The sequence below is a fragment of the Crotalus tigris genome, unplaced genomic scaffold (assembly GCF_016545835.1).
Source record: "Crotalus tigris isolate CLP2741 ecotype Arizona unplaced genomic scaffold, ASM1654583v1 scf7180000024445.887990, whole genome shotgun sequence".
NCBI lineage: Eukaryota > Metazoa > Chordata > Lepidosauria > Squamata > Viperidae > Crotalus > Crotalus tigris.
Genome location: NW_024100614.1, coordinates 193,496 through 217,850, shown reverse-complemented (window position 1 = coordinate 217,850; position 24,355 = coordinate 193,496). Strand labels below are relative to the sequence as shown.

At 35.6% G+C, this 24,355-nt stretch overlaps 2 protein-coding genes across 6 annotated transcripts in view; one reads left to right on the top strand and one right to left on the bottom strand.

Moving 5' to 3' along the window:
• STAU2 (staufen double-stranded RNA binding protein 2) overlaps positions 1-24,002 on the top strand; it is a 181,317-nt gene extending 157,315 nt beyond the window's left edge. For 2 of the 3 annotated variants that reach the window (XM_039332047.1, XM_039332044.1), the window contains one exon: positions 21,212-21,335. The gene's annotated coding sequence lies outside the window, so the exon portion shown is untranslated. Of the gene's footprint in view, positions 1-21,211; positions 21,336-23,619 lie in introns of those variants that run through there. The other variant, XM_039332045.1, reaches the window with a different exon arrangement.
• On the bottom strand, positions 1,196-24,334 carry RDH10 (retinol dehydrogenase 10). 3 transcript variants are annotated; one of them, XM_039332042.1, is made up of 8 exons: positions 24,259-24,334; positions 24,012-24,101; positions 21,345-21,597; positions 19,587-19,822; positions 6,862-6,960; positions 5,476-5,621; positions 4,621-4,752; positions 1,196-2,484 (listed from the first exon to the last, which is right to left on the bottom strand). In XM_039332042.1, exons 2-8 carry the CDS (start codon positions 24,018-24,020, stop codon positions 2,361-2,363), a joined length of 999 nt encoding a protein of 332 aa, XP_039187976.1. In that variant the 5' UTR covers positions 24,021-24,101; positions 24,259-24,334; the 3' UTR covers positions 1,196-2,360. The 3 variants fall into 3 exon arrangements, with proteins under 3 accessions (XP_039187976.1, XP_039187975.1, XP_039187974.1); XM_039332041.1 differs by having other exon boundaries at positions 24,218-24,309; XM_039332040.1 differs by lacking the exons at positions 24,012-24,101; positions 24,259-24,334 and having other exon boundaries at positions 21,345-22,379.
• Positions 24,335-24,355: the final 21 nt, after the last annotated feature.

Sequence of the window (24,355 nt, the reverse complement as noted above, 5' to 3'; positions counted from 1 at the left end):
CTAGTGGAACAAATGATCACCATTTTACACCATTATTACAGAAGAACTAGCATGAACAAATCAAAATCAAAATATATTGTTTTTAAAAAGTCTACTGCAAATCAAACTTTAGATGCTTTGCACCTGTAGTTGTTAGGTCTTTAACTGACCTGGTTAAATACATTATGTAAATACAGCTGGTGTCTAACATAGAACTGGGAAAAGCACAAGTTGAACATGTCCTGCCTGAGAATGCTTTTATTATATGGGCAATTTTAAAATATAGTAAGTTTTTAGTGATCCATGATCTTTCTGGGTTATAGAGGTTATTTTTAAATATTGTTTTTAATTCTTTAAAAGCATAAATGTGTAAAAATCTGATATTTCTTTTTAAAACTTTTGGAATTCTAAAAACCAATTTGTCAGTTATAACTATCAAGAGATGTATCTGGGAAGAGACTTACCTAGATGTGATGTGTGAAAAAAAGAGCATGGAAAACCTACTCTAGAGAACCTTTATGTAAGCAAGGTACTAATGCTGTCATGGAGAAAGTGGTTATGGCTTTGGCCAGGATGCTGCTCTTAATGTTTTTAAGGGAGTGGATTGCAGTAGGCAGGACCATAAGCATCTAAGGTACTTGAATAAGATAAGAATTTAAGTACATTTTAGACTTGAGCTACAGCTTCCATGTGGTTTCCATTTCAAAATAGTAGAAACTGAAATTTATCAAAGTAGTTAGAAATGACTCTTGCAGCTATTAGGGAAAAAACAAGTCTAACAAAGCTGAGAAAAACAATTCCTATCATACATGTCTTAATTAATTATGATTATTTATTGGATAGTAGAATATAGTGCTTTATAGTGGCCAGAAGAAGAAGTGTTTAAAATATACAGCATTGTCTCCTTTTGTCTGGAATAATGTAAGATAAAGATAAGCATTTTAGTAGTTTTGCTATAGCTGCTTTTTGTTTTTAAAACTTTGATCTAAATGTTGTGGCAGATATATTCAATGGAATCCGTATTCATTGTAGAGAATTGAAGAGCAGTACATACTACAGCTATCCTCCCATAAAGAATGCCTTCTGGAAAAAATGCACTGCTCCTCTAAAGGTCCCATTACAGTGAAAATATGAGGATTGGTTAGGCCAAGTCATCAACTACAACTGTATTTCTTGATACCATTATTACCATAGGAACAGAATATAAAAACACATATTCTCCTGTGTTGAAATGGAATGTAATTAGCATAAAAAAGTGCCCCAAACCTGGACAGCATTTAAAACAAGTTATGTCTTAAACAACAAGGTGGCTAATTTTAATAACCACAAAAGTTGGTCAGTATTTAACATAGCATTCTAAAAAAAGGTCAGAATTTTATAACAAATTTACAAATGAATGATATACATTTAGATATAGAGGTAGAAATTCACCTTTACAATATTCTACTAATACAGTTTACCAAATTCAAGGCACAAAATTGTTCTTACAAAAAAAGTAAAAATGTTTTCTGCTCTGTAATGCAATTAACAAAAACATTTTACAGACTTTCTAACGTTCAAGTTGCATCTAATAATATTGCATTTTATTTATGTAACTCTTTAATGTGACAATTGGCAGGAGGACCAAGATTTATTTTTTTCTTAACTCAATTTGCTTTTGAATTTTAAGTGAAAACATGGGTTATTGGACAGTAATCAATGATAGGTAAATGTAGTCTAGAAAGACTAATTGTATATTCTTTGCCCATCCAATTCCATCGAAGTTGGCTTTTATAGTGGTTGATTTTAAATGCAAGCCATATATTCTTATCTAATAACAGAAAGAAATGGTATGGATTATGACTTCGATTCTGAAAGCAATTGAAACTTCCCATTAATGAAGACATATTTAGGTTCAAAATATGCAACATTGAAAAACAAAAAGTAATTCAAATGTATTATCCCACACAGACTGAGTGAGCTTTTGAAACATTGCCCTGCTACATTACATATTGTAAATGACAATGATGAAAACATCACAAGAAAATGAACAATTGATGAAACAATTGAATCGTCTAATTGCATGACCATCTCAAGAGAAATCATACAAAGTTTCTATAAAAAGAGTAGCATATTACTGTACATCTAATAAAGTTTCAAAAGAATAAGGGTGATCACTACTTTTTATAAATTTGCCTAGCACGATTCTCAGGTATTCTGATTATTCTACATACAATATGTAAAAAAAAAAAGGTTTTCCTGTTCACTATCCAGGTATAGGATCCAAGAGAATGTCATCATAAAATGTTAACAGTTGCTCCTGCTAAATGCAAGTGCCCTCCAGAATACAGTTCTAGCATTTGATAATAATTCTGTTACAAATAACAGTCCTTTATAAAATGTTATATTTCATTCTTTGCTTCATTGTTATTTGTGGCCTGTTTTCGTTGAGCAATGAAAGGATACATACACTTGTCTGCTCCCAAAAACCGGTACATGCACACAACTGCTTCAAAAGGTAGGATGCTAAAACAAGGAAAAAGATGAACAGGATTGTAAATATAGCAATAAAGATGGTTATTATTTGCTTTTCAAAATTGCAATAGTAAGTGTAAGAAAATTAAAATACTATCTAGAGCAGATTCCCTCAGATATGATAGGCTAAGGATAGAAGTTTTTTAAGTTCCTACAGTAATTGCTTCTATTCTACAAAATCAACAAATCAGAAACAAAGTATAAATAATTCCTAAGACTAAATTAATAATGTATCCATTATTATTAAATGTGTCAAAAGTAATATAATGAGTCAAAAGCTTTACTGGTGCAAATTCTAACATTGTTCCAAAGAGCTACAGGCTCTGGATGTTAATAAAACTATTCTGTACAAGACTATGAACAATTGAAGGGCTTCCTTTGAAGCACAAACCCCACCCTATTTTTCACTAAAGAATGCTTCCCAGGTTGGCTTAGTCTTGCCTGCACACACTTTTGACTATTTTAACTACTGACCTATTGACAATGCCTCTGTAGAATACTACAGTAATTTCATCAGCAATGACAATTCATCAAACTGTTTGTTACCTATTTTAAAACCAATATGTATTTCCTTTCTTCAGTCTTACTCATTTTTAGCTAAAAAAAATTAATAATACTCAGAGATCAAGGCCAAAAGATCAGAAGGACCATTTGACTGGATTCCATATTCAAAAGGGGCCTCACACTGAAATATTTGTTAGCATTTTTTTTTATTTCAAAATATTTGCGCTATGCCTCATTCTTTCTTTCCTTGGTACTTGGCTTTTGTTTTCATGTGTTACTGTTTCTATTTTCATTGTATCTAGAGACTTTAACAATTGGAAATGGTATGAGCCCTTGAGGAATTTTATAAGACTTTATACAGATTTGTGAAGTTCCTTGCAAAGGAAGGTGGTTTTACAAGAAATAAATAATCCATAAAATCAAAACAGGGAAAATATCATAGAATGTAACAGTCCAGATGCCTTTGATTAAGGAGATGCACTGTTTTTTAATTTCACTTTTATGATTCCTCCCAAAGACATTTGGGAGCAGACCAATATTGTTATGGGTAAATCTCAACTTACAACCAGTTATTTGATGACTATTCAAAGTTACCATAGTTTAGAAAGGGTGCTTTAAGGTTTATAAACACACTTCCAGCTATTTGTCCCCCACATGGTTACACCGATCTGAGTATCTGGTAATTTATTCACTTTTATGACTGATAACAAAGTTTAGATCTTTGAGATCTGAGCCCAACCCCGTTCATCTCACAGGATTGTTGTTGTGGTGTAAACAGGAAGAGGAAGGTGTGTTAGACATATTCACCATCTTAAGTTATTTGTAAAAATAATAAAGGTAATAGAATAACAGAGTTGGAAGGGACCTTGGAAGTCTTCTAGTCCAATCCCTGCTTAGGCACGAAACCCTGTACCATTTCAGACAAATGTTGTCCCTTAAAAACTTTCAATGTTGGAGCATTCACAACTTTCCTTTTTGGTACGCTATCTATGAAGTCTATTTTGTGTTTCTGTTCCTTCAAAAGAAATACAATTTCCCTAGTGATGTCCCCATATTGATGGACTATTGTAGTAGTCCAGTTATAGAAACTTGCTTTTCCCCTGAAAACATCTGCAGGCAATGTCTGCTACTACCCAAAAAATCTCAAGTAGTAGATGTAAAGGACTTCTGCTTCATACATTTTGCTAATGAAGAGGAAACATTACTAGCACAGACAGAAAGAACGAAGAGAGAGATCCCTGGTGTTCTCTGAGTTTGGTTGTTTTCTTGTAGGCATTTCATTACCCAAACTAGGTAATATCAGTGCTAGTCTAGCACTGATGATGTTACATAGTTTAGGTAAGAAACATCTATAAGAAAACAGCCAATCTCAGAGAGCACCAAGGAACTCTCATATTCTCTTTTATAGAATTAACACTGCTTTATGCCATGTTGGAGAGCTGGTTGTATCAATCCCATAAATTATGAATAATTATAATTCCTGGGCCACTATGTGCTATCATATTTTCTTTGACAAGCAATACTACTTGAGTTAATTAGAAGAATTGGACATCTATCCCAAAGTCTGACTGCCCATTTATTTCTGAAAGATGTACATTTTACTGAGTAGATCTAAATAATGACCTTTTCATGAAGGTAACCATATACATCAAACGAGGTGTGCAAATCATAGGTTGGTCTGTCAGTATAGCTCTCATAGCTTGCTTTACACAGTAATCTGGTTTCAAAGGTGGAAGGAATGGCTCTATTTCTTTTCTGAAAAAATAAAAATAACAAACCACATTTCAAAAATATATCAGATAAAAATTACATGAAAACAAAAGACAATGTCAAGCACATTTGTTTTATTAATTCAATAGGATGAGATTGCGGTCCTTGCTTAATACAAATCATCCTTCCCCACAATGTATGCACCTTCAGGACAAATAATATAGGTAGTATAAAATTTAAGAGTACTATACATTGTAATTGGAAACTCAGTAGCATAGTACAAATACCAATAATGAAGTCAAATTAAATTACCTAGACAAAAATTATAAAACTAGACTCTTACTAGAATTTTAATTGTTTAGGACAAGAGCTGTAATCAGGGCCACAAATCATGATTACAAACTTCAGACTTAACTTTGAGTTAAAACAATGAATGCTCTTTAATCTAAAATATTTAATATATATTACATTAAACAGTAATTAATGTAAGAGGTATTTATGCTACACTAAAAAAATAGTATCTTGCAATCACAGTAGAACCATAGGTCTTAAACTAGTTATGGGAGTCTAATGAACTATTTTAAACATTATCACATTAGAATCCAACCCAATATATTTTCAAATATAATAGACCATGTTTCCCCATAACATAGGAAATATGATGTTTTTATTATGATTTTGTTCACAAAGGAATTTTCTTTTTAATTCAACAAAGCAGACTGATGCCATGTGTAATGTATTTGATATATATATATCTTGCCTGCTTACCTAATTCTGCAGCCTCTGAACATTCCTGTATCTACAAGGTAAGGACAAACCAGTGTTGTTTTAATACCATCTTTTTCAGCTGCCTTTAGTTCATGGCTCAGGGACTCATGAAACCCCACAGCTCCAAATTTACTGGCACAATAATCCTAAATTGGTGATATAAAAAACAAACATGGAACAAGTTACACAATTAAAAAAAAAGACTTAAACCGATCATCCCTTATTAAATAAAAATGTCTTTTTGAAAAATTAAACTTAAATAACACTCTTTGATGTTGCTTTTTGAAGAAATAAAAAGCCATCTGTCTTTCAAGCAGCATTTTAAAAAAAACCCCTATGTCTCAATTCAGCCATTGTTTTCTTTTAAAGAAAGAACTACCTCAAGCAATTTAGAGAAATAGCTACTAAATAGCATCTTTTTTCTTAGGTTTCTCAATGGTTTTGATTCCAGAAACTGGAAAGTTTGGACTTTTGCACATTAGTAGCTAGGTCTGAGCAGTATCACGGCAAATCAGAATCTTAATCCATAGTAAAGTTTAGTTTAAAACAGGAAGCATTTGATAACAGGGTACTGAGAGAGAGAGAGAGAGAGAGAGAGAGAGAGAGAGAGAACAAAAGAAAGAAAAAGAAAAGAAAGAAAGAAAGAAAAAGAAAGAAAGAAAGAAAGTAAGTAAGTAAGTAAGTAAGTGCAGGGGAAGGAAGGAGACTACGACAAAGGTCAGACATATCTCAGATTAATGCACTAAAATTTATTAATTTATCCCTTTTTATGGGCCTAACTAAAATTATTGCTGCTCATCCTTAATCCTATCTTCAATAGTAAGAAGGAAAATACATAGCTGATATTGGAAACCTGCTTTTGTTATAATACAAGAAGAATTTATGAATATCCTGGGCAAATATAGAATTACAGAGTTGCACTTAGGCTACTAAGTCCAACCCCCATGCTCCTAGGAGGAATCTAGTTTAGAGCATCTCTGATAGAAGGCTGTCCCACAATGTTCCTCTCATTGTGACTCTAGCTGCTTTCATTGTTAAAGGAAGAAATAGTCTCCTCTTGATCAAAGGTTTTAAGCACCTTAAGCAACGAAGAGATGCAGAGAAAATATGCTGGTAACGCTAGAGACAATACGTAGTGAATAGACTTGCCAACAAATATAAAAGATCTGAAAACGCTAGTGGTAATCTCATTGCAATGTCTACTGCTTTTAGTTCACTGGTGATTTTGTTTTCCAAAGATACTAGATTAGTTACTCCTGACTGGTGGATTCCTTAAAAGTTGAATTGTTTTGTCCAAGTGCTGCACATAATTACCTTGTACACCAAGCTTGATGATAAAAGCAAACTCAACATGCAAGAAACATGTTTTAAGAAATTTGTACAAACCTCTACTCCAGCAGTACTAAAGAGGCCAAGAGAGCTTGCAACAGTGACAATGTGTCCATGGTTCAGTTCCAGCATTTTGGGAAGGAATGCTTTAGTGGTCTGCAAAGAACACAAGAAATAATGTCTTAATCTTTAATGAGCTGGCCCAAAGGTACGACAGCCAAAACTGTCAAACTTAAGCAGTCCTCCAGTCTGAAACCTGTTTATTTCATTTCAGGATCAAGATGGAAATTTAAGCAAAAAATAACTATAAATAAAAGTTAATTAGTAAAGTTGTTGAAGCAAAAAGTAAAAATGAATTTATGAAAGTGCATTATATAAAATTACATAGGATAGTACATGTAGTTCTAATTAATTGTCTACTGAAAATATGCAGTTGTTGTATTAAGTCATGCTTCTATAGGACTGTAAGTAAAACCAAGCCTATATTTAAGGCACTATGTGTAACTATAATGTACAATAGTTGATTTGATTTGGCAGCTGGGGGAAGGGAATATATATCCAACTGTGGATTACTCAACAAATACTGAATAAACATGATAGGTAAACTTTCAGAATCCTTGACAGAAAATGCACTTTAATGTCTTAAAGATAAACATGCATGTCATCAAATTAAATAGATAAAAGCTAGCTTTGCTTAAAATGTTCTGATGCATATGTAAAAACAATTACTATAGTTCAGACAAAAATGCTATCATCATAGCGAGGTTGGTAATCAAAGGACTGTAATGTGCTGAGTCAACAATGATGACAGCTTCCAGATCCTTGCTTTTTTTCTTAATAATTACTTTAAAATGAGGTTTATCATGGATCAGCCTTTCAGACAGAGAGCATGTTCAAAGGGAGGAACGTTCTCTAAAATGGCCATAGGCCATTAAGATAACTTCAGAAGATCTCTTCTGCTAGTTATCAGTGACCATGTCCATAAATACACATTAGTGTATGAATGAAAAGCTACATTACAATGCAGAACTTTCCCCCTTAAGATTGTCTTATTGTTTGTATTTCAAAATTTAAAATTATTGCAGTCCCTCAGAGCAACATTTAGCCAATTCCCTCTTACTAGTATACAAGGCCAGAACATCATCATCAACAACAACAACAAAAAACTCTCCACAAGGTTTCTTTTAAAATCTCATCCCACAACACTGGGATATGCCTCTGTGGACTTTTATGAGCTTCCCCATGCAGAAATCTGTTTGAAATAGTAAAACTTTTATAAGGTGCAGCTGCCATGTGCTTGCAGTAAGAGATAATGTGCTAGAATTGCATTTCTGCCAAACTAATTGTATCTGTAAGCCAAAATAAAGGCTCAGTTTTGGACTGCTATATATCAATTCTACATACATGTGGATTCTTCTCCCTTGTCCTCCCTAACTTAAATCACCTGCCATATGAATTTGCTCTCTAAATAACTGTTGGCTTAAATAATTTTACTAACAGCTAACTCAGTCTAATTTCATTTTTATGACAACTCTGTTTTTCAATCAGAAATGAGTGAACAATTTTCACATGTTCCTTGAACCAGAGTTATTAACTCTAAGCTCTGAACACCACTCAAATAAAGCATTTTTATGTGCAGTTATTGGGTGACAGAAGATTAAAGGTTGTTATGTTTTTGCTTCTACTGATTAAAATATTTATTTCAGAAATAATCGTGCTTATTTGATCTATCCACTCCATTTTCCTTTGGAGTTCTTGAAAACATTCTAAAAACTTATTGCAGAGCAGATAGTCACCTTAATTAGAAATGCAAAATCTAAGGTCCATACACATGGTTGTTACCAACTTGCAATTTTTAATGTAAGAGAAGGGAAAATAAGCACATGATTTGACAGTATCAAAACAGTTTGACAATATGTATTAATTGTATTTAATTTTAATTAAATGTCAATGCCATAAAATCAAATTTAGCTTTTTCATTCTCACCCCATTTAACTTCAACTATTTAAAATACAAATGTAGCACTTCTTTTAGATGTTGCATGCTCGAGACCTAAATTGTGTGATTAAAGTATATATTATGGAAACAAAATATGATATCACTTTTCTTAATAATGTCTGGAGTATTCATTTTGTTAATGATCTGAAACTAGAAAGAACGTATGTAGTAAATCCTTCTTGTTCTACGTCTGTGTTTGCCCCGGTTCCTGTCAAGGAGTTATGACTGGAAAATGCTGAACGCCCAACTGGTCAACATAAGCAGTTGTAGCAGCTGATAAAATGTAGACTCTCCTTTCTTTTAGGAACTTTTCCCAAAAAAATTAATGTCTTTTAAAATGATTTCTCAGCTGCTACAAAACTAAAAAAGGACATATTATATTGAAAATTCAGATTTGGTGCCTAATACAAATTTCTATACACAGCTCTGTATTCACAAATTTAGTATAGAGTTTCTTATTTTGAGCTTGTCACTCCTCTTACAGCAGAAGGCATCTGCAAATATGTGTCTTGAAAAAAAAAGGGTCTACTTCATTTAATCTCCAAAGTGAAGCTTGTTAAATCATAATTAAATACAATTTATTGTAGGCCAATGATTGCCTAGTTGCTTGTAAAATATATGAGTTCCTTCATAAAATAAGACAGAAAACCACACTGCCATTTGCTTGCAGAAAACCTCAAGTTCCATTTTTGGAATATTTAAGTAGATTTGGACAGTTGCTGCCAGTCAATGTCAATAATAATGAGCTAAATGGACTGCTAGTTTGATTTAGCAGGGTTGGACTAAGAGACTCACCAATAGCCACTCGGTCACCTTTCATGCATAAGGGAGAACTAGAATTCACAGTCTTTTGGTTTGCTCCTGATTGAGTCTTTGACTAATATGGAAGAACAATGCAGCTAATATATGAAAAAGTACCAATCTAGATTTAGAGGGAAGCTGTGAATTAGCTATAATCACAAAAATCTTTTAAAAAATATACCTAGCCTCATTATTAGAGACAGCCAATAACACCCATAACATCAGGATAATTTCACTTGCCGTCCTTAAACTTACTTTTTAAAAAAAGTTGTTTAATTATTTCCACTAAATAGTCTTATAAAGTTTCTGAAAAAAATGCCCGATAAAACTAGTATAATGAAACTGAGCAAGTATATTGTTTTATGAGATGGGGACTAAGATATTTCTATGCATGGAAAACTTAGTTTCCAATATCCCCCTCCTTTATTACTTTAGTTCTAGTTTTAAAAATATCAAGAAAGCTAGATGAAAAGATAAAACAATGTCATACAAGCACAGAATTAAAATTTTAACCAAGAAATATGAAAATATAAATAAAACAATGAAACATGGTCTGGAACCAAGTTTTAGTCTATAATGTGATGTAACTAGTATGGTTCCTACCAATACCAGTACCTATTTAATGGAGCAACTAGGTGAACAACTATTAACCATATTCTATGCACAGATGCAAAGGAACTGGCTCAACTACTTTTACAACTATAAAAGGAATTCCCTTGATACCTGCATAGAAATTACTTTGGGCTCTAGGGTAAGATTCTGTATACTGTGTCTAACCAAAAAACGTGCCAAGTTGTGTGTCAAGAAAACTCAGATCCTGTTGCTAAGAAGAGGAAGAATATAAATAGTAATAATAAGGAATTATGATTCTGTATTAGGACACTGGTATTGGGGGACAGCATCACAAAATTTTAATTTACATTCAGTACAATTGTTTTTAGCAAACTACAAGGACTTATATTAGTCAGTGGCACAGTGGTATTTTTATGTCATTGACTGTATAATCTGAAATGTTAAAATGGGGGGGGGACAGCAAATGCATTAGGAAAACCATGAACTTTGAGTAACGCTTTGCTAGCCAGTCTACTAATCAGGCCTTGGTCAAACTAATTTTCATTTCAACTGTCAGGGTAAATAAAGAACCAAAGTATTGGTCAAATATAAATATAACCATATCATATTTTTCATTATTACTGTAAACAGAACAATGTGAAGTCACATCTGCCAGTTCTTCAGATGGTATTGGCCTTCATATGCATCAAGTTCTTCCCAAGAACCTATGATATTGTAATGTATTGGCATAATATATGTGTGGAACTAAGCAGTGTGGTCTTTTATAATTGATAGGAAATTTTTGTCAATATACAGTAATAACTATAATAATAATAATGCAATTATATTTATTAGCCTCTCATCCCCAATGGGCTCTGGATGGCATAGAACCCCCCTATAATAACAGCTATAAATATCAAATCAGGCAGACAGTCCAAACTAAAATAATCTAATAAGCACAAAATCAAATAGAAAAGGACAGGTCCCCAGAAAAATATTATGAGTCTCTTGACTCTACAACTCTCTTAAATGCCACCTGAGAATCTTTGGTTTCCAACAGCTTCTAAGAGTTCCAGTCAAAGAATAAAAGCCTTAAAGTTGATTATATACACCCATTTTGTTCTGGACAAAAATCTATGTGGTTGCAACGACACATAATCAATCAATCTACACAGGTTACTTACCATCAAGAAAACAAATAAGCCAAAATGGAAAATGAACTAAGAAAACAAATAAGTCAAAATGGGAAATGAGTTAAGAAATTAAAAGTTTAGCAATCTTTGTCTCTACATTTCTCACACTTTAATTCAGAATGTCAAAGGAAGAAAAACAAGTTGGTAGAGACTTTACTAAGGAACAACAAAGAAAACATCAAAAGCTTATTTTTAGATGCAGAATCTAAACTACCGAGTTCCAGCAAAAGGAGTCACCTTTTGTCTTTTAGTTGTTCATTACACACTAGAAGTTTCCTAGCACCTAAATCCTAAGTCTCACCTACTAACACATTTAATTTCTAGTTGTGAAAATTCTTCACCTCTGTTCAATTAGCACCAAAGCTTGTTGCCATTTGGTTAAAAATCAATAAATAATGCAAATACTTAAACCTTGCCATTTACCACCCAACTCAGTTTAATACCAATTATTGAGAAATGTAAGCACACTACTGTGTTCATGTCCTGCTTCTGGAATTTTTATAAGCTGATCCCAAGAGAAGCAGAATGCTGGACCAGTTGTATCTCTGGGGTCTTCCAGTACAGGGCCTCCCTGAGATGGAGAACAGCGAAAGGAAGAGATCACCTGTAGCTCTACTAAGACAGGAAACATCCAAGGGATTACTTCAGTACATCTAAGAATGAGACACATCACTTTTACACAGTGCTAGTAAAGTATAATATTGATCTAGAAGTTGAAATGAAATCAATATTTTAAACCTGAATTGTCCTTCCACATGGACAAAAGATCTTTCTGTTTATGGAGGGAAATATTCCAGAGACTTCCTGTAAATAGAAGAGAATGGAATCTCCACTGCAACTCCCAGTATTATTTTCCATTCTGCTTCAGAAAGATTCCATTGGAGATGGCCCTAGGAAAGGAAATTTGAAAAACCTACTCTCTAGACCACGGGTGTCAAACTGCTGGCCCATGGGCCGGATGCACCATAGCAAAACCGCACCCACCCCTTTGCCAGCAATGGCAAAAAAAATCTCGATACGTCGCGACACGTCACGTGACATTGCGAGTTTGACACTTCTGCTCTAAACAAACCAACCAACCACCATATAAGCTTCATTCTCATACAATGAGCATTTACTGCAAAAATCTTTTCCCACAAATTGGAGGAAAAACACACATAGGATCTGTAATTCTGTAGAAAATGATAAATACAGCAAGAAGATAAGGTTTCAGAAGTTCAAACAAAAATTTTTAATTAGGCTTTCCTTAGAAATACACTTTAAATGCTTCATCAGTAAATATAAATATGCAATACTGATAGCTTACAAATCAGTGTTGCCGGGAACAAATTAAGTTTTTTATTATTAGAAACCCAATTTAAGATAACTGATATTTGCATAAGACAGCCTAATTTCCTTTCAATAAACAATTAGAAAAAAATTGTTTACAAATTTTTTGCCTTTTTACCACACCATTCTATACTTTTTTCAGAAAAAAACTCCATTATGTTCAAGAGAACAGTTTGGAAAGTGAATCAGTGTGTGCAAGTATACACCAGACCAAGAAATTACTTAGGTTATAATGAATGGATTAAGTTAAATATATGGGCCAAGTAGTGACAACAAAATATCACATCTTTGCCATAATAAAGTAGTGACAAAATAAGTTTCTTACAACCCCTACCCCCAGAAGAAAAGTATTGCTCCCAGATGTATTATGTCATGCACTTCCTTGTGTAATATGTATCACTCCCATTTTAATTTGATTCTGGGAACAAGCAGGATATGTGCATATCCTACTATAATAAGGAAATAAAAAGAGTACTATAATTCATTCCTTAAAAAATAGATAGAACACGATGTTAGTTCTTTCTGCTGTTAATTTTATATAATTTCTACATTGCTTTTCATTACAAGGAATCAACTGGTTTTTAAAAGTTTTCTGAATCATTCTGAAAAGTACTTACACCTTATTAAGCACTGCAGAAGAATATAATAGAATTTTAAAATAAAGCAAAATAAAAAATTGGAAACAATAACAAAAATATATTTTAGTTAAGGCCTATTATAGATAAGCAGAAAAGAAAAATTAGTAAGAGTTAAAAAAAACTTTGGAGATATAGGTAAAGATAGAATTGGTAGGAAATTCTGGAAATTGCAATCTGAATGCATTTTTGGGTCACCCAGTGGAGAACATGAGTGTATAGTCCCATTTTGGAAAATAATAATAATGGCGGTGATAATCATGATGTTGGAAGGGACCTTGGAGGTCATCTAGTCCAACCCCCTGCTCAGGCAGGAAACCCTATACAATTTCAGACAAAAGGCTGTCCAGTCTCTTCTTAAAAACTTCCAGTGTTGGAGCATTCACAGCTTCTGGAGGCAGGTTGTTCCACTGATTAATTGTTCTAACTTTCAGGAAATTTTTCCTTAGGTCTAGGTTGCTTCTCTCTTTAGTTAATTTCCATCCATTGCTTCTTGTCCTGCCTTCAGATGCTTTGGAGAATAGCTTGACTCCCTCTTCTTTGTGGTAACCCCTGAGACATTGGAACACTGCTATCATGTAACCCCTTGTCCTTCTCTTTATTAAACTAGAAATACCCAATTCCAGCAACCATTCTTTATATGTTTTAGCCTCCAGTCCCCTGATCATCTTTGTTGCTCTTCTCTGTACTCTTTCTAGAGTCTCAACATCTTTTTTACATCATGGTAACCAAAACTGGATGCAGTATTCCAAGTGTGGCCTTACCAAGGCATTGTAAAGTGGTATTAACATTTCACATGATCTTGATTCTATCCTTCTGTTAATGCAGCCTAGCACTCTGTTGGCTTTTTTGGCAGCTGCAGCACACTGCTGACTCATATTTAAGTGATTGTCAACTAGGACTCTGAGATCTCTCTCACAGTTACTATTATTCAGCGAGGTACCCTCTATATTATACCTGTGCATTTGGTTTTCTTGCCTAAATATAGAACCTTATTTTTTTCACCATTGAATTTCATTTTGTTAGATAACACCCAATGTTCAAGTCTGTCAGATCATTAGTTTCGATTTCAGAGCTTTCTGTATATCTGTCATCAGACACAGATCTTATAAAGGGCTGATGAAGTTTCCAATAGAAGACTGTTCCAAAAGTAAGAAAAAGTCAGAAAGTCCACTTTCCCTACTAGTGATATGGAAATATATTATACCTTTATATTTTCCTTAAGATTCCTATTGCCCCCTACCCTGACTTTCTTCAAACGGGCTGTTGAAATATGGTTTTTCCTCTTGTGCCTTGGGCTAGGTCCCCTGTGCGAATACATTGTGCAAGAGAATGTTATTTTCCTTGTCATTTTAAAATTGTTCTAATCTGTTTTTAATACTGCATGCTGCCAAGAGTTGCTATGACATTGGGAAGCTTTACAAATTTGAAAAATAAATAAATTGATGCCAACAGATACTATTTAGGTTATCTTTGTATTGTAGATGTATGAAAATATATACATTCAATTCTAGCATCTCCAAAGAAAGAATTTGGGGAAGAAGACTTGTGCTCAAGGAGGGCCACAGACAACCACAATAGATAAAAGGGAGATAGAAAGTTTCATTTCTTTTAATTTAAGGTAGTTTCATCTGTATACAATTGTTGAGTTGAAAGGTAGTATCACAAAAGTGAGATCAGTAAGTACTACTTATGTCAACTGAATCTAATTCTTTGTAAATAGAAACTGATCAAAAGAAAAAATCAGAAAAAGGGCTTTTCAAAACTATTGATGTGCAATATATAATTAGATCTCAGTATCAGTACTTGGACTTTACATTCCAACTATTTATTGCTAATCTAAAGCACCGAGCACAAAGTAATCCAAGCACACAATGGAGTATCAAAAGACTTTAACTTCTATCAACTTGAGAGTTTTTAATAACCATCAGCTTTCATGACTTTCCATTTTTATTCAATAAGCATACCTCAAGTCTTAGACTTGATGTATAGCACTAATTGACTTAGTTTAATTCAAGCTTAATCAAAAATCAAATAATGCATCTGATGAGAAGGTTGGATAGTAAGTGCTCAAAAACTATACATATAATAAAGATAAGTATCTATGGACAAGCTTGCTGAGCTTTACATATAAAAATTGGAGTTAAGATCGATGATGATGAAAAAACATATATTGAAACAACTTAGATACACCTACATTCAGCCATTTTTAAAATGCACAAATGAGAACAACTGTCTAAAAGATACTTGAGGGCATACTTAAAAGCACTTGTTAAAAAAAGCCAACTAGTCTGTATTTAAACTTTTGCACAGAAGTAGACCCATCATTTATCACTGAATTCAACATATGCCTTTAATAAACTATAGGATATTTTTCTATATATGCAGAACAGTACAGAGGCTGTTTAAGTTCATCCTTCTTGGAATCATCTCAATTTTCTCTGGAAAGATAAAGAAACAATGTATACAGACTAAATATGGGTTGATGTATACACTCCGAAGCTATTTTAGCTTAGCCATAAAAGTGTCTATAAAGCCTCAGCTTAGAGATCAAGAGAGTCACAAGGACCCACCTCCCCTTTCTTATATGAATTTTCCCATTTATTTCACTCCCAGTGTTGTTAGATATACATATCAACACTAATTCTGGAAAACAGTTATTGAGAAGGATGTTTGTAAATCCAGGATGACTCGGGTAGTGATAAATTCATGATAAATTCATAAAACATATAATAAAACAACTAAAATAAATAATAGAAGGTCTGATAATTTCATATAAAACTGTACTTGAACTGGTAGTACACTTTCACTGCTAACCCTACTGATGAGGTAGGGAAAATTATTCTGACCAATAATTGCAACCAATAGCTCTGAATTCCCCTGAAAAATATAATGGGCAGATTTAGTACAAATTAAAGTAGATTAGCTGAAACAAAATTTGATGAATAAGATTCTAAGGTAGTCACCTAAGGTTGGACTAGATGACCTCCAAGGTCCCTTCCAACTTTATCATTATTATTATTAAATAAAGCAACAAACAGAATAACTTGGTATGCTTTTCAGCCACATCACAAGAATTAACGTGAACGTACGGTGCAATGCTTATTCTAATGCTATATATATATATATGTATGTATAAGATCAAGTTGGTTATGTTCTCAAAGATGCATCATAGCATGGCATGGAGACAGTAAGATATGCAAAACTATTTTCTACTATACTGATACTAAAAACTATGTTTAGAATGGACTATTATGTGCAAAGTTAAGATGTACTTAATGTTATTCTTCTTACAATTGTTACTGGCAGGTAAGACTCATTAGCAGCCTTATTTAGAAATATATTTCTACAAGAACAATAGTGCTTACCCCACTCTATGGTTTAAAGACCTTTGCTTATTCATATTATAATTAAGAAAGAATAATCTTAGTAGGTGGACAGTGTTACAATTCTTAAAGCTCAATGGGCTAGAAATGTTTGCATAAAAAACAAGAAATACATATATTTAATGTGGTGATGTGTGTTTTAATGCAAAATTTACTTAAAAGTTCCAGTTCTTTTATCTTTGCTAGAGATACATTGTTTAAGCTGTTTTTGCAGATGAAACGTATATTACAGAACATCACATTTTAAATAGATACTAGCAATAATAGCTCTTAGATTTATATACCACTTCATAGTGTTTTATAGCACTCTCTAAGTGGTTAACAGAATCAGCATATTGCCCCCATATTGGTCCTCATTTTACCAACCTCGGAAGGATGGAAAGCTGAGTCAACCTTAAGCCGGTCAGGACTGAATTCCTGGCAGTGGGCAGAGTCAATCTGCATTACTCCATTCTGACCACTATGCTACCACAGCATAATGTTTTAAAGAACAGGTTATTGAGTGGTCATATGTAATGGATTCCAAACATGATGAAAAAGAGATTTGGAATCTTTTTTCAGTTCACAGCGAGAGAATTATACGCTTATAAATAGTTGAATGAATTCTAATGTAGACTAAAAACTGTAAGTACCATTTTTTAAAAAAAAATCCCATATATTTAATAAAATACTTCACGATGAACTGGCACTGCATTTAAAAATGACACTAAGGACTGTGTCCCATTGTGTCTTCCTTGTGGAAGAAAGCCATCCGTCAACAGACAAAGCAGTAAATCTCATATGAGAGTAATTCTGGGGGTCTTGTGCAGAGTGAGGAAAGAAATCTGCACAAAACCTCCTTTCCACTAGGTAACATAGATGAATGAAGGCAGAGCCTATCACCCAACTTCTTAAGAATCAAGATTGTAGCTTAATCAACAATGGAATTCAAGATTGTAGAAGACCAATTGTAGTCACCATGCACACAATAAAGATTTGCTATAGTAATATACTAAATGACATGTGTATTTATGATCATCAGTAGCAAATGTCAATAGCTCAGACTCTTTTAGTTTTAATTGTTTTTGTACTGGTAGTTTGTACTGGAAAACAAGAGATGCCTAAGCATCACATAAGAAAGTAATTTCTTCCTAAAGACATTTTCATGTACATGATTTCATGTACAGAAATCATGTACATGAAACTAGAAAGGTTGTGGCTGCTAACTAAAACTATATAAAGTTGTATAACAAGGAGTCATTTTTAGTGTTTTATTGGGTCTGTCTGTTTCAAATAAAACACTATTGCTCCAGAGCACAGAGAAAAAGTCAGAAATAAGAATAGATAAAAGTTGCTACAATAATCCTACATACTTTACTCAAATTCTGTTGACCACAATGGAGCTTATTTGTTAATAAATTCTTATAGGATTAAAACTAAATGTTCTATTAGTTGGGGATTTAAAAATGATTCCTTAAACCACGCAATTTTGTAAATAAATGATTTAGTTGCCAAAATGAAGAACAAGATAATTCAAGAATTTAATGAATGACACTACCAAAGCCTCTCATTTTTATATTATGCCACTAACCAAATTTGTGAAGTTAGCACTTTTTCTACTTTTCTGAGTATCAGCTGGCTGTTTATCCTTCTAGCAGAAAAAGTTTCTAAGTATAGTACTTTCCTTTTGTAAAATATTAAAGGCAAACTTCTTTGAATTATGCAACTGGTATGTGCTGAAATGGGGTCTCAGATCAAGTCACTCAGTAGCATACAGTGTGGATCTAAAGAGTATGCTTGACAGAAGGATCATGAATTACTTGTCTGCTCTTCTCTCTTAAGATACATTCAGCATGTATTTAAGATTCTCAATAGCAAAAAGCTACAAACTATATCAACAGTGCAGGTGGTGGGATGGTGACTACTATAAAATGGTGTGTGAATCATTAAAAAATCATATTTAATGAAATATTTGTTTATAATCAGTAATAGAAACCTTAAAAGTAGCATTCTCAACATTAGAGGATTTAAGACTGCCAAGAAAGCAAAGGGGGCCAAGGAACCATTTCTATTACTCAAGTGCTCTTTAGATTCAATCGGCTATAGACTTACCTGGGAAGCAAGCCCCTCTGGGGATGCCAGTACAAGTGATGAAAGCCACAATCATTCAAAGTCTACTTCAAGTAGCAACAGAGCAGAAAGTAGACTATGAATACAGCACAGAACATTTACGAGCCCAGTGATTGAAAACAAAGCTAAAATGTACTTCTGCTTGTGATTTCAGATAGCTGCTACTACTCAAAAGACAAAATATTCTGGTGAGCCATGATCATAGAGTAGTGAAGCTTCATGTTTTTGAGGAATAGTTTCTTATAGCTAGTTCCAACTAGATAAATCAAATAGGCTGTAAAGCGTGTTCAAAAATATGCCTTTTTTCACTGTCATAACACATTAAATATATTACAACTTCTAAAGAGCCAGCTGTACGATATAATTCAAAAGGAGAACTAACAGAACTCACAAGTGAATGTTAATTAAATCTATTGATGTTTCTATAGTAATGTCTCTGAACTGGAAGATCTATAACATTCCCAACTCTTACTGAAACCTGGAAGTTAATTTGACAAACGTGTAATTACTATTTTCATGGCAGAATAGTTTCTATGGATCAGGCTCAGTGAACACAAAGATCAGCAAAAAGGTAAATGACAAGGTAAAAGTCTAGGACAAAACTACCTTGAAGCTACAGTCTTACGCAAAAAAAAAATGCTACAAATTTTAAACTTCATTAATTTTAAGAGAAATGACAAAATAAAAATGGAAACATGATCATGAACTAAGTAAATAGCCTTGTTCATCTTCAGAATATCAAAGTTCACTGTAATTCTGCTAGAAATAAATATATTTACCCAGAAATGTGCATGGCAATTAACCATCATGGTCCTCTCAATAAGCTCATCAGGACATTCCAAAAGATGGTGCCCGGAAACAACACCAGCGTTGTTCACGAGGACTGAGACTTCACCAACCTCCTTGCAGACTCTCTCAGCAGTCTTGTACACATTCTCTCTGTTGCTCACATCACAAGTGTATGTATGAACTTGTAAGTTGTACGGAGGTAGCACTTCCTCTTCACCATGCCCAGCTACTTATAGAAATCCAGAAAAGCAAAGGAGAGGGACAAATAAGAATTTAATTAAATATATATTCAGTGTTTCCATACCAGGAAATAAGAGGCAATTATTAATCTACCCAGTTTGACAAGATTCTTGTTAGTCCTGTTTCAAAAAATAAAGTGTGACAACTACATACCAAAACAATGAAGTACCAAGCCCTACAGAGCTAATCTTCAGCAGTGATCTACTGATGCCAATTGGAAGGTAACATGATCAAGGAATGCACCATTACTGATTAAAAAATGAAACTAAGAAGCCCCAAGCTCAATGGGGACATGTAGACCTACCTTTTCCATATTTGTTCAGAAATAAGCATTATTGAGTACCATTAATTTATTTTGCAGGCTGCAATCTTTGAGCTATTTATCTGGCAGTTAGTGCTATTGTACTAATTAAGGCTTACTACCAAATAGATGTAACATTATTTAAAATTATTTATATCATTGTGCAAAGTTATTATTATGCCAGTTATTACTTCAAGCAATATCTACATCCTTATGTCAAGAAAAGTGTTTGACATGAGCCCTTTTTGCTTATTTTATATTATAGCAACTATTTCTTAAATTATAACAATTTATTTTAAAAAGCCTAGCTCCTACTATGATAGAAACAAATTCTGTTGTCACCATTATCATTTTCTGTAAACTTTGAACCATTAAATTTTCAATTATTTATCCAGTGTTTTTCAGTCATTCAAAGTCAAGAAGTAGAATGACATGGAAATTTATTTATTTAATTTGTACAACCACCCATCTCCAACCAGTGACTTTGGATGCAAGAATCACGAAACATTTAAAACAATAAAAATAAAAGTAAATGCAAATGCAAATAACTAAGAGACATCATAATACAATACTATCAACCTCAGTCAGTTGAACAAAAAAATGCCCAAATTCCTAAGCTTCTTGGGTGACAGGAATGGAGAATATTTTCCCAAGAGCCAATTTCAAGGATACTCTTCAATGCTTTTCCTCCACCCTCCTCTCCTAAACCCAGAACTTTTGAATATTTTCAAGTCTGCTGCCCTTAAGAAAAAAGCAGGATAAGTCACTCTGGAGAGGCTGCAAAGCAGCAATGCAAGTCAATGGACCTCCTTGTGACTCGTGGAAATGTCTCCTGCAAAACACCTGGATATTCCTACCTTAACGGTAGGATATTCCTACCTTAGTGGTTAGACCAGAACCAATCAGTATTTTTATTCTAAGTAAAGAAAGCTTAATACAGCAATGCTTCTGAAGGCTCATCTAGATATACATTGAACTCAGTGAAACAGGAAATGCCTATTCCAAGCAAGCGCTATCAAGAGTAATAGTTTCAATTGTGGCAATCATACGAATTTTCTCCCCTTCTCATTTCAGCGCACATCAGGCCAGGAGGTGATACCCACAGTCCAATTTTCCTTCTTTCATGGATGCCGTACTTGATGCCATCTTTTCTTCCCCACTCGGAGAATTTGGCGCCCGCTTCACGCGCCAACGCCAACCCCGTTACCTTTCTGAGCCGCGACCACAGCTTCTTCCGAGATCTCCCGGTAGATGTGCCGCACCATGCCCGCCGTCTCCTCGTTGCTCTGCGTGTTGATGTCCCACAGGACCAAGCGTGCTCGGCAGCGGGCGAACTCCAGAGCGAAGAGCCGACCCAGCCCGCTACCGGCTCCGGTGATCAGGCACACCTGCCCCGCCACGCTCTTCTCCTTGGGGCGCATGAGCCATTTGGCGGCGGCCACCACGAACGCCCAGAGGACCTTGAAGGTGACCACGAAGAATTCCAGGATGATGTTCATGATTACCGAGCCTCCCTTCGACGGAGAAGCCTCGGGAGATGCGGGGAGCCGCGTCTGGCGATGGCGCGAGCGAGGGAAGTGAGCGCGCGGGGTTCCCGGCACAGGTCTTGGGCACCGGCGCAACCAGTCAAAAGCAGTGGGCCAGCTCAGAGCAGGAAGCGCCCGTTCTCGCGCGCCTTGCCCCGAGCAATTCAGGAGAGTGGTTCCCACTCTTTAGAGAGACAGGCAAGAGTCTCTCTCCCTCTCTCTCTTTCACACACAAACTTTGGACAATCTCTAAAGACACCTGGCTGGCCGGGACGGACCTCCAGGGAGTCCAACTCCTCCCCGCCTCTGACTCAGCGGTTGTTTTGTGCGGCGAGCACAAGCCCTATTACTTAACGGCCACCGTGCCTCTCTCCTGCAACTTATACCCGACGTGTCGACTAGGGAAGTCGGCAACGTAGGAGAGCAAAGTACAAGTTCTGATAAAAGCAGCCGGCGCTCCCGACCAGGATTTCCCTGCGTCCTACCTCACCCCTCGGGCACCGCTGGGCTCCCCTATAAAAGGGCGTGCTGCGCGACCACCTTGCCTGCTTTAACTAGAATACCGAACGGGGCCAAGAAGCGGCTGCTTCGAGTCCCACTGCCGCTCTTCCACGCCTCCTTCCCCAGCCCTACCTGCAACCTGTACCTCGCGCTTACGCCACAGCTCCGCGCAGCGCCCGCTATGTGAGCATGTTCGCACCGCTCAAGGCTCTATATAGCCCCGGCGCGAGAGCGCCAGCCCGCCCCCCAACGCCCCCTCCGTCCGCGCTTCGCAGCCCGGCCCCTCCTCCTCCTCCTCCTCGTCGTCGCCCACTTTGCAACCCGAACCGTTTCTCCCCACACATTTTCGCCCAACAGCGCCACCGTCGCAATTTGGCGGACGGTCCGGAGTGGACCGAGCGGGCAAGCCCGCCACGCGTGGGATCTTCCCCACCTCGGTAAGCCGCCCAACTACCACCGTAAAAAAAAGCTCTTGGTTTTTTCTTTTGTTTCGCGGCGTCCACGAACTCGGCCCAGAAGTGGGCGATTGCGAATAACAAGCCTAAGCGCGCGTCCTTTGGCAGCGAATCCCATTTAAGTCAACAGACACCTGAGTAGAGTATAGCGCTGAACTACGGTGCCACCACGGGTTAGAAGTCCCCATGGCTAAATTCACGTAATACTTGCAATATACAAAAAGAGGAGCCAGGATTTAGTTTAGGGTGGTGAGTGTGGTTTGTAAGCCCATCCAGAATTCTGTACCATCTTTAAACATTCTGTACCATCCCATAAATTTACCTCAGATTGTTAATCTGATTCCAGAACAAAAGGGGTGGTTTTTAAAGGTAGTTCTAGACTGCTGTTTGCTGTAGCAGACTAATCCCGCTGTAAACAATGTGAAACGGGAACATTATTGAGTGGAACTCCTAATTTTCTCCACAAGTGGAGAAAACTGTGCAGATTGGAGCAAAAGATAGGCGCAGTCCTTTCTACCTGAAACAGCTTCAGTCATTTGGTACGCAAGACCACCTCGACTAATTTTTTTTCCCATCACCATTCTCAATCACCAGAGATCTGATTAATCTGATCCACAAAGCGGACCCAAATAGAGGAAGGCATTTAAAGTTGATTTAATCCTATCCCACATAAACTTCCTAGACATCTGCAGTGATTTCAAATGGAATTTACGGCCAAGAAGCATTGGGAAAGTTCAGAAAGGATTTCTGTACCTGTGTAACGTCAAACTGGTCATTCAGCTAGATTTGGAAGGCTGAAGTTAAGGTGACCTATAGACACCAAAATTCCTAACTGGCCAACGATGTAACATCAGAAAGCACCTGCTGCATGCCTCTGGGTAGAAAGACTTGCTGCCGTAGCATGTTGTAACTCATTTTTCCTTTTGCCCTCCTAGAGTTGAAATGTATGCTGGAGAATGTAGTTTTTATATCAGCATTTGACTTTTCTTTCATCTTTTAGGCTTTCCCATGCTTCGGATTCAGTTTACCCATTGTAATCGTAATGAATAAGATCTACTGTAAACTAAAGCCTTTCAAGTCGAGCTTCATTCCCGATGACATGATGGACAGTCTGCAGTTTCTTGGCACTAAAATGAAAGAGGTTTGCCTTTACCAAACTTTTCAACTAGTCTTTCATCCAAATGCTAAACAAACTAGACTCTGCTTAGCTTTCAAACCCAGCCACGTGCTGCTCTTCTTACACGCACATTGAAATTTACATGGAGTAAATAGAACAGAATATAAATCCATGTAATGTAATGTAGTCCCCATGAAGTATTCCAATTTCCATATAGTAGCCTAGTGAAAAAGGCACTTAGGAAAAGCCTTAGGAGAAAACTCCATTTAACCAACCTGGGTCATATATACAGTAAAGACGGCATGCTGTATTCTATTCCATGTAGACGTCACTTATATGCTTCTACACGACATCTGTTTGATTGCCTACAAAAGGAGATTAAAAAGTAATATTATCAATAAAATCCCAAAATTAGCTTACTTTAATACAGTTATAAATAATGTACTTTAAATGTCATCCTCCCCCCCTTCTTATCGCCTACCCTGGTTGGCAATAAAAACGAAAGCATGAAAAATCTTTCACCATTTGAAGGAGTCATAACAGCTTCCGCGTTCGTTTCAGCACTAATCTGGCCACCAAGTGGACTACTTGGTACAGGCGTTAATTTAGACAGCTAAGC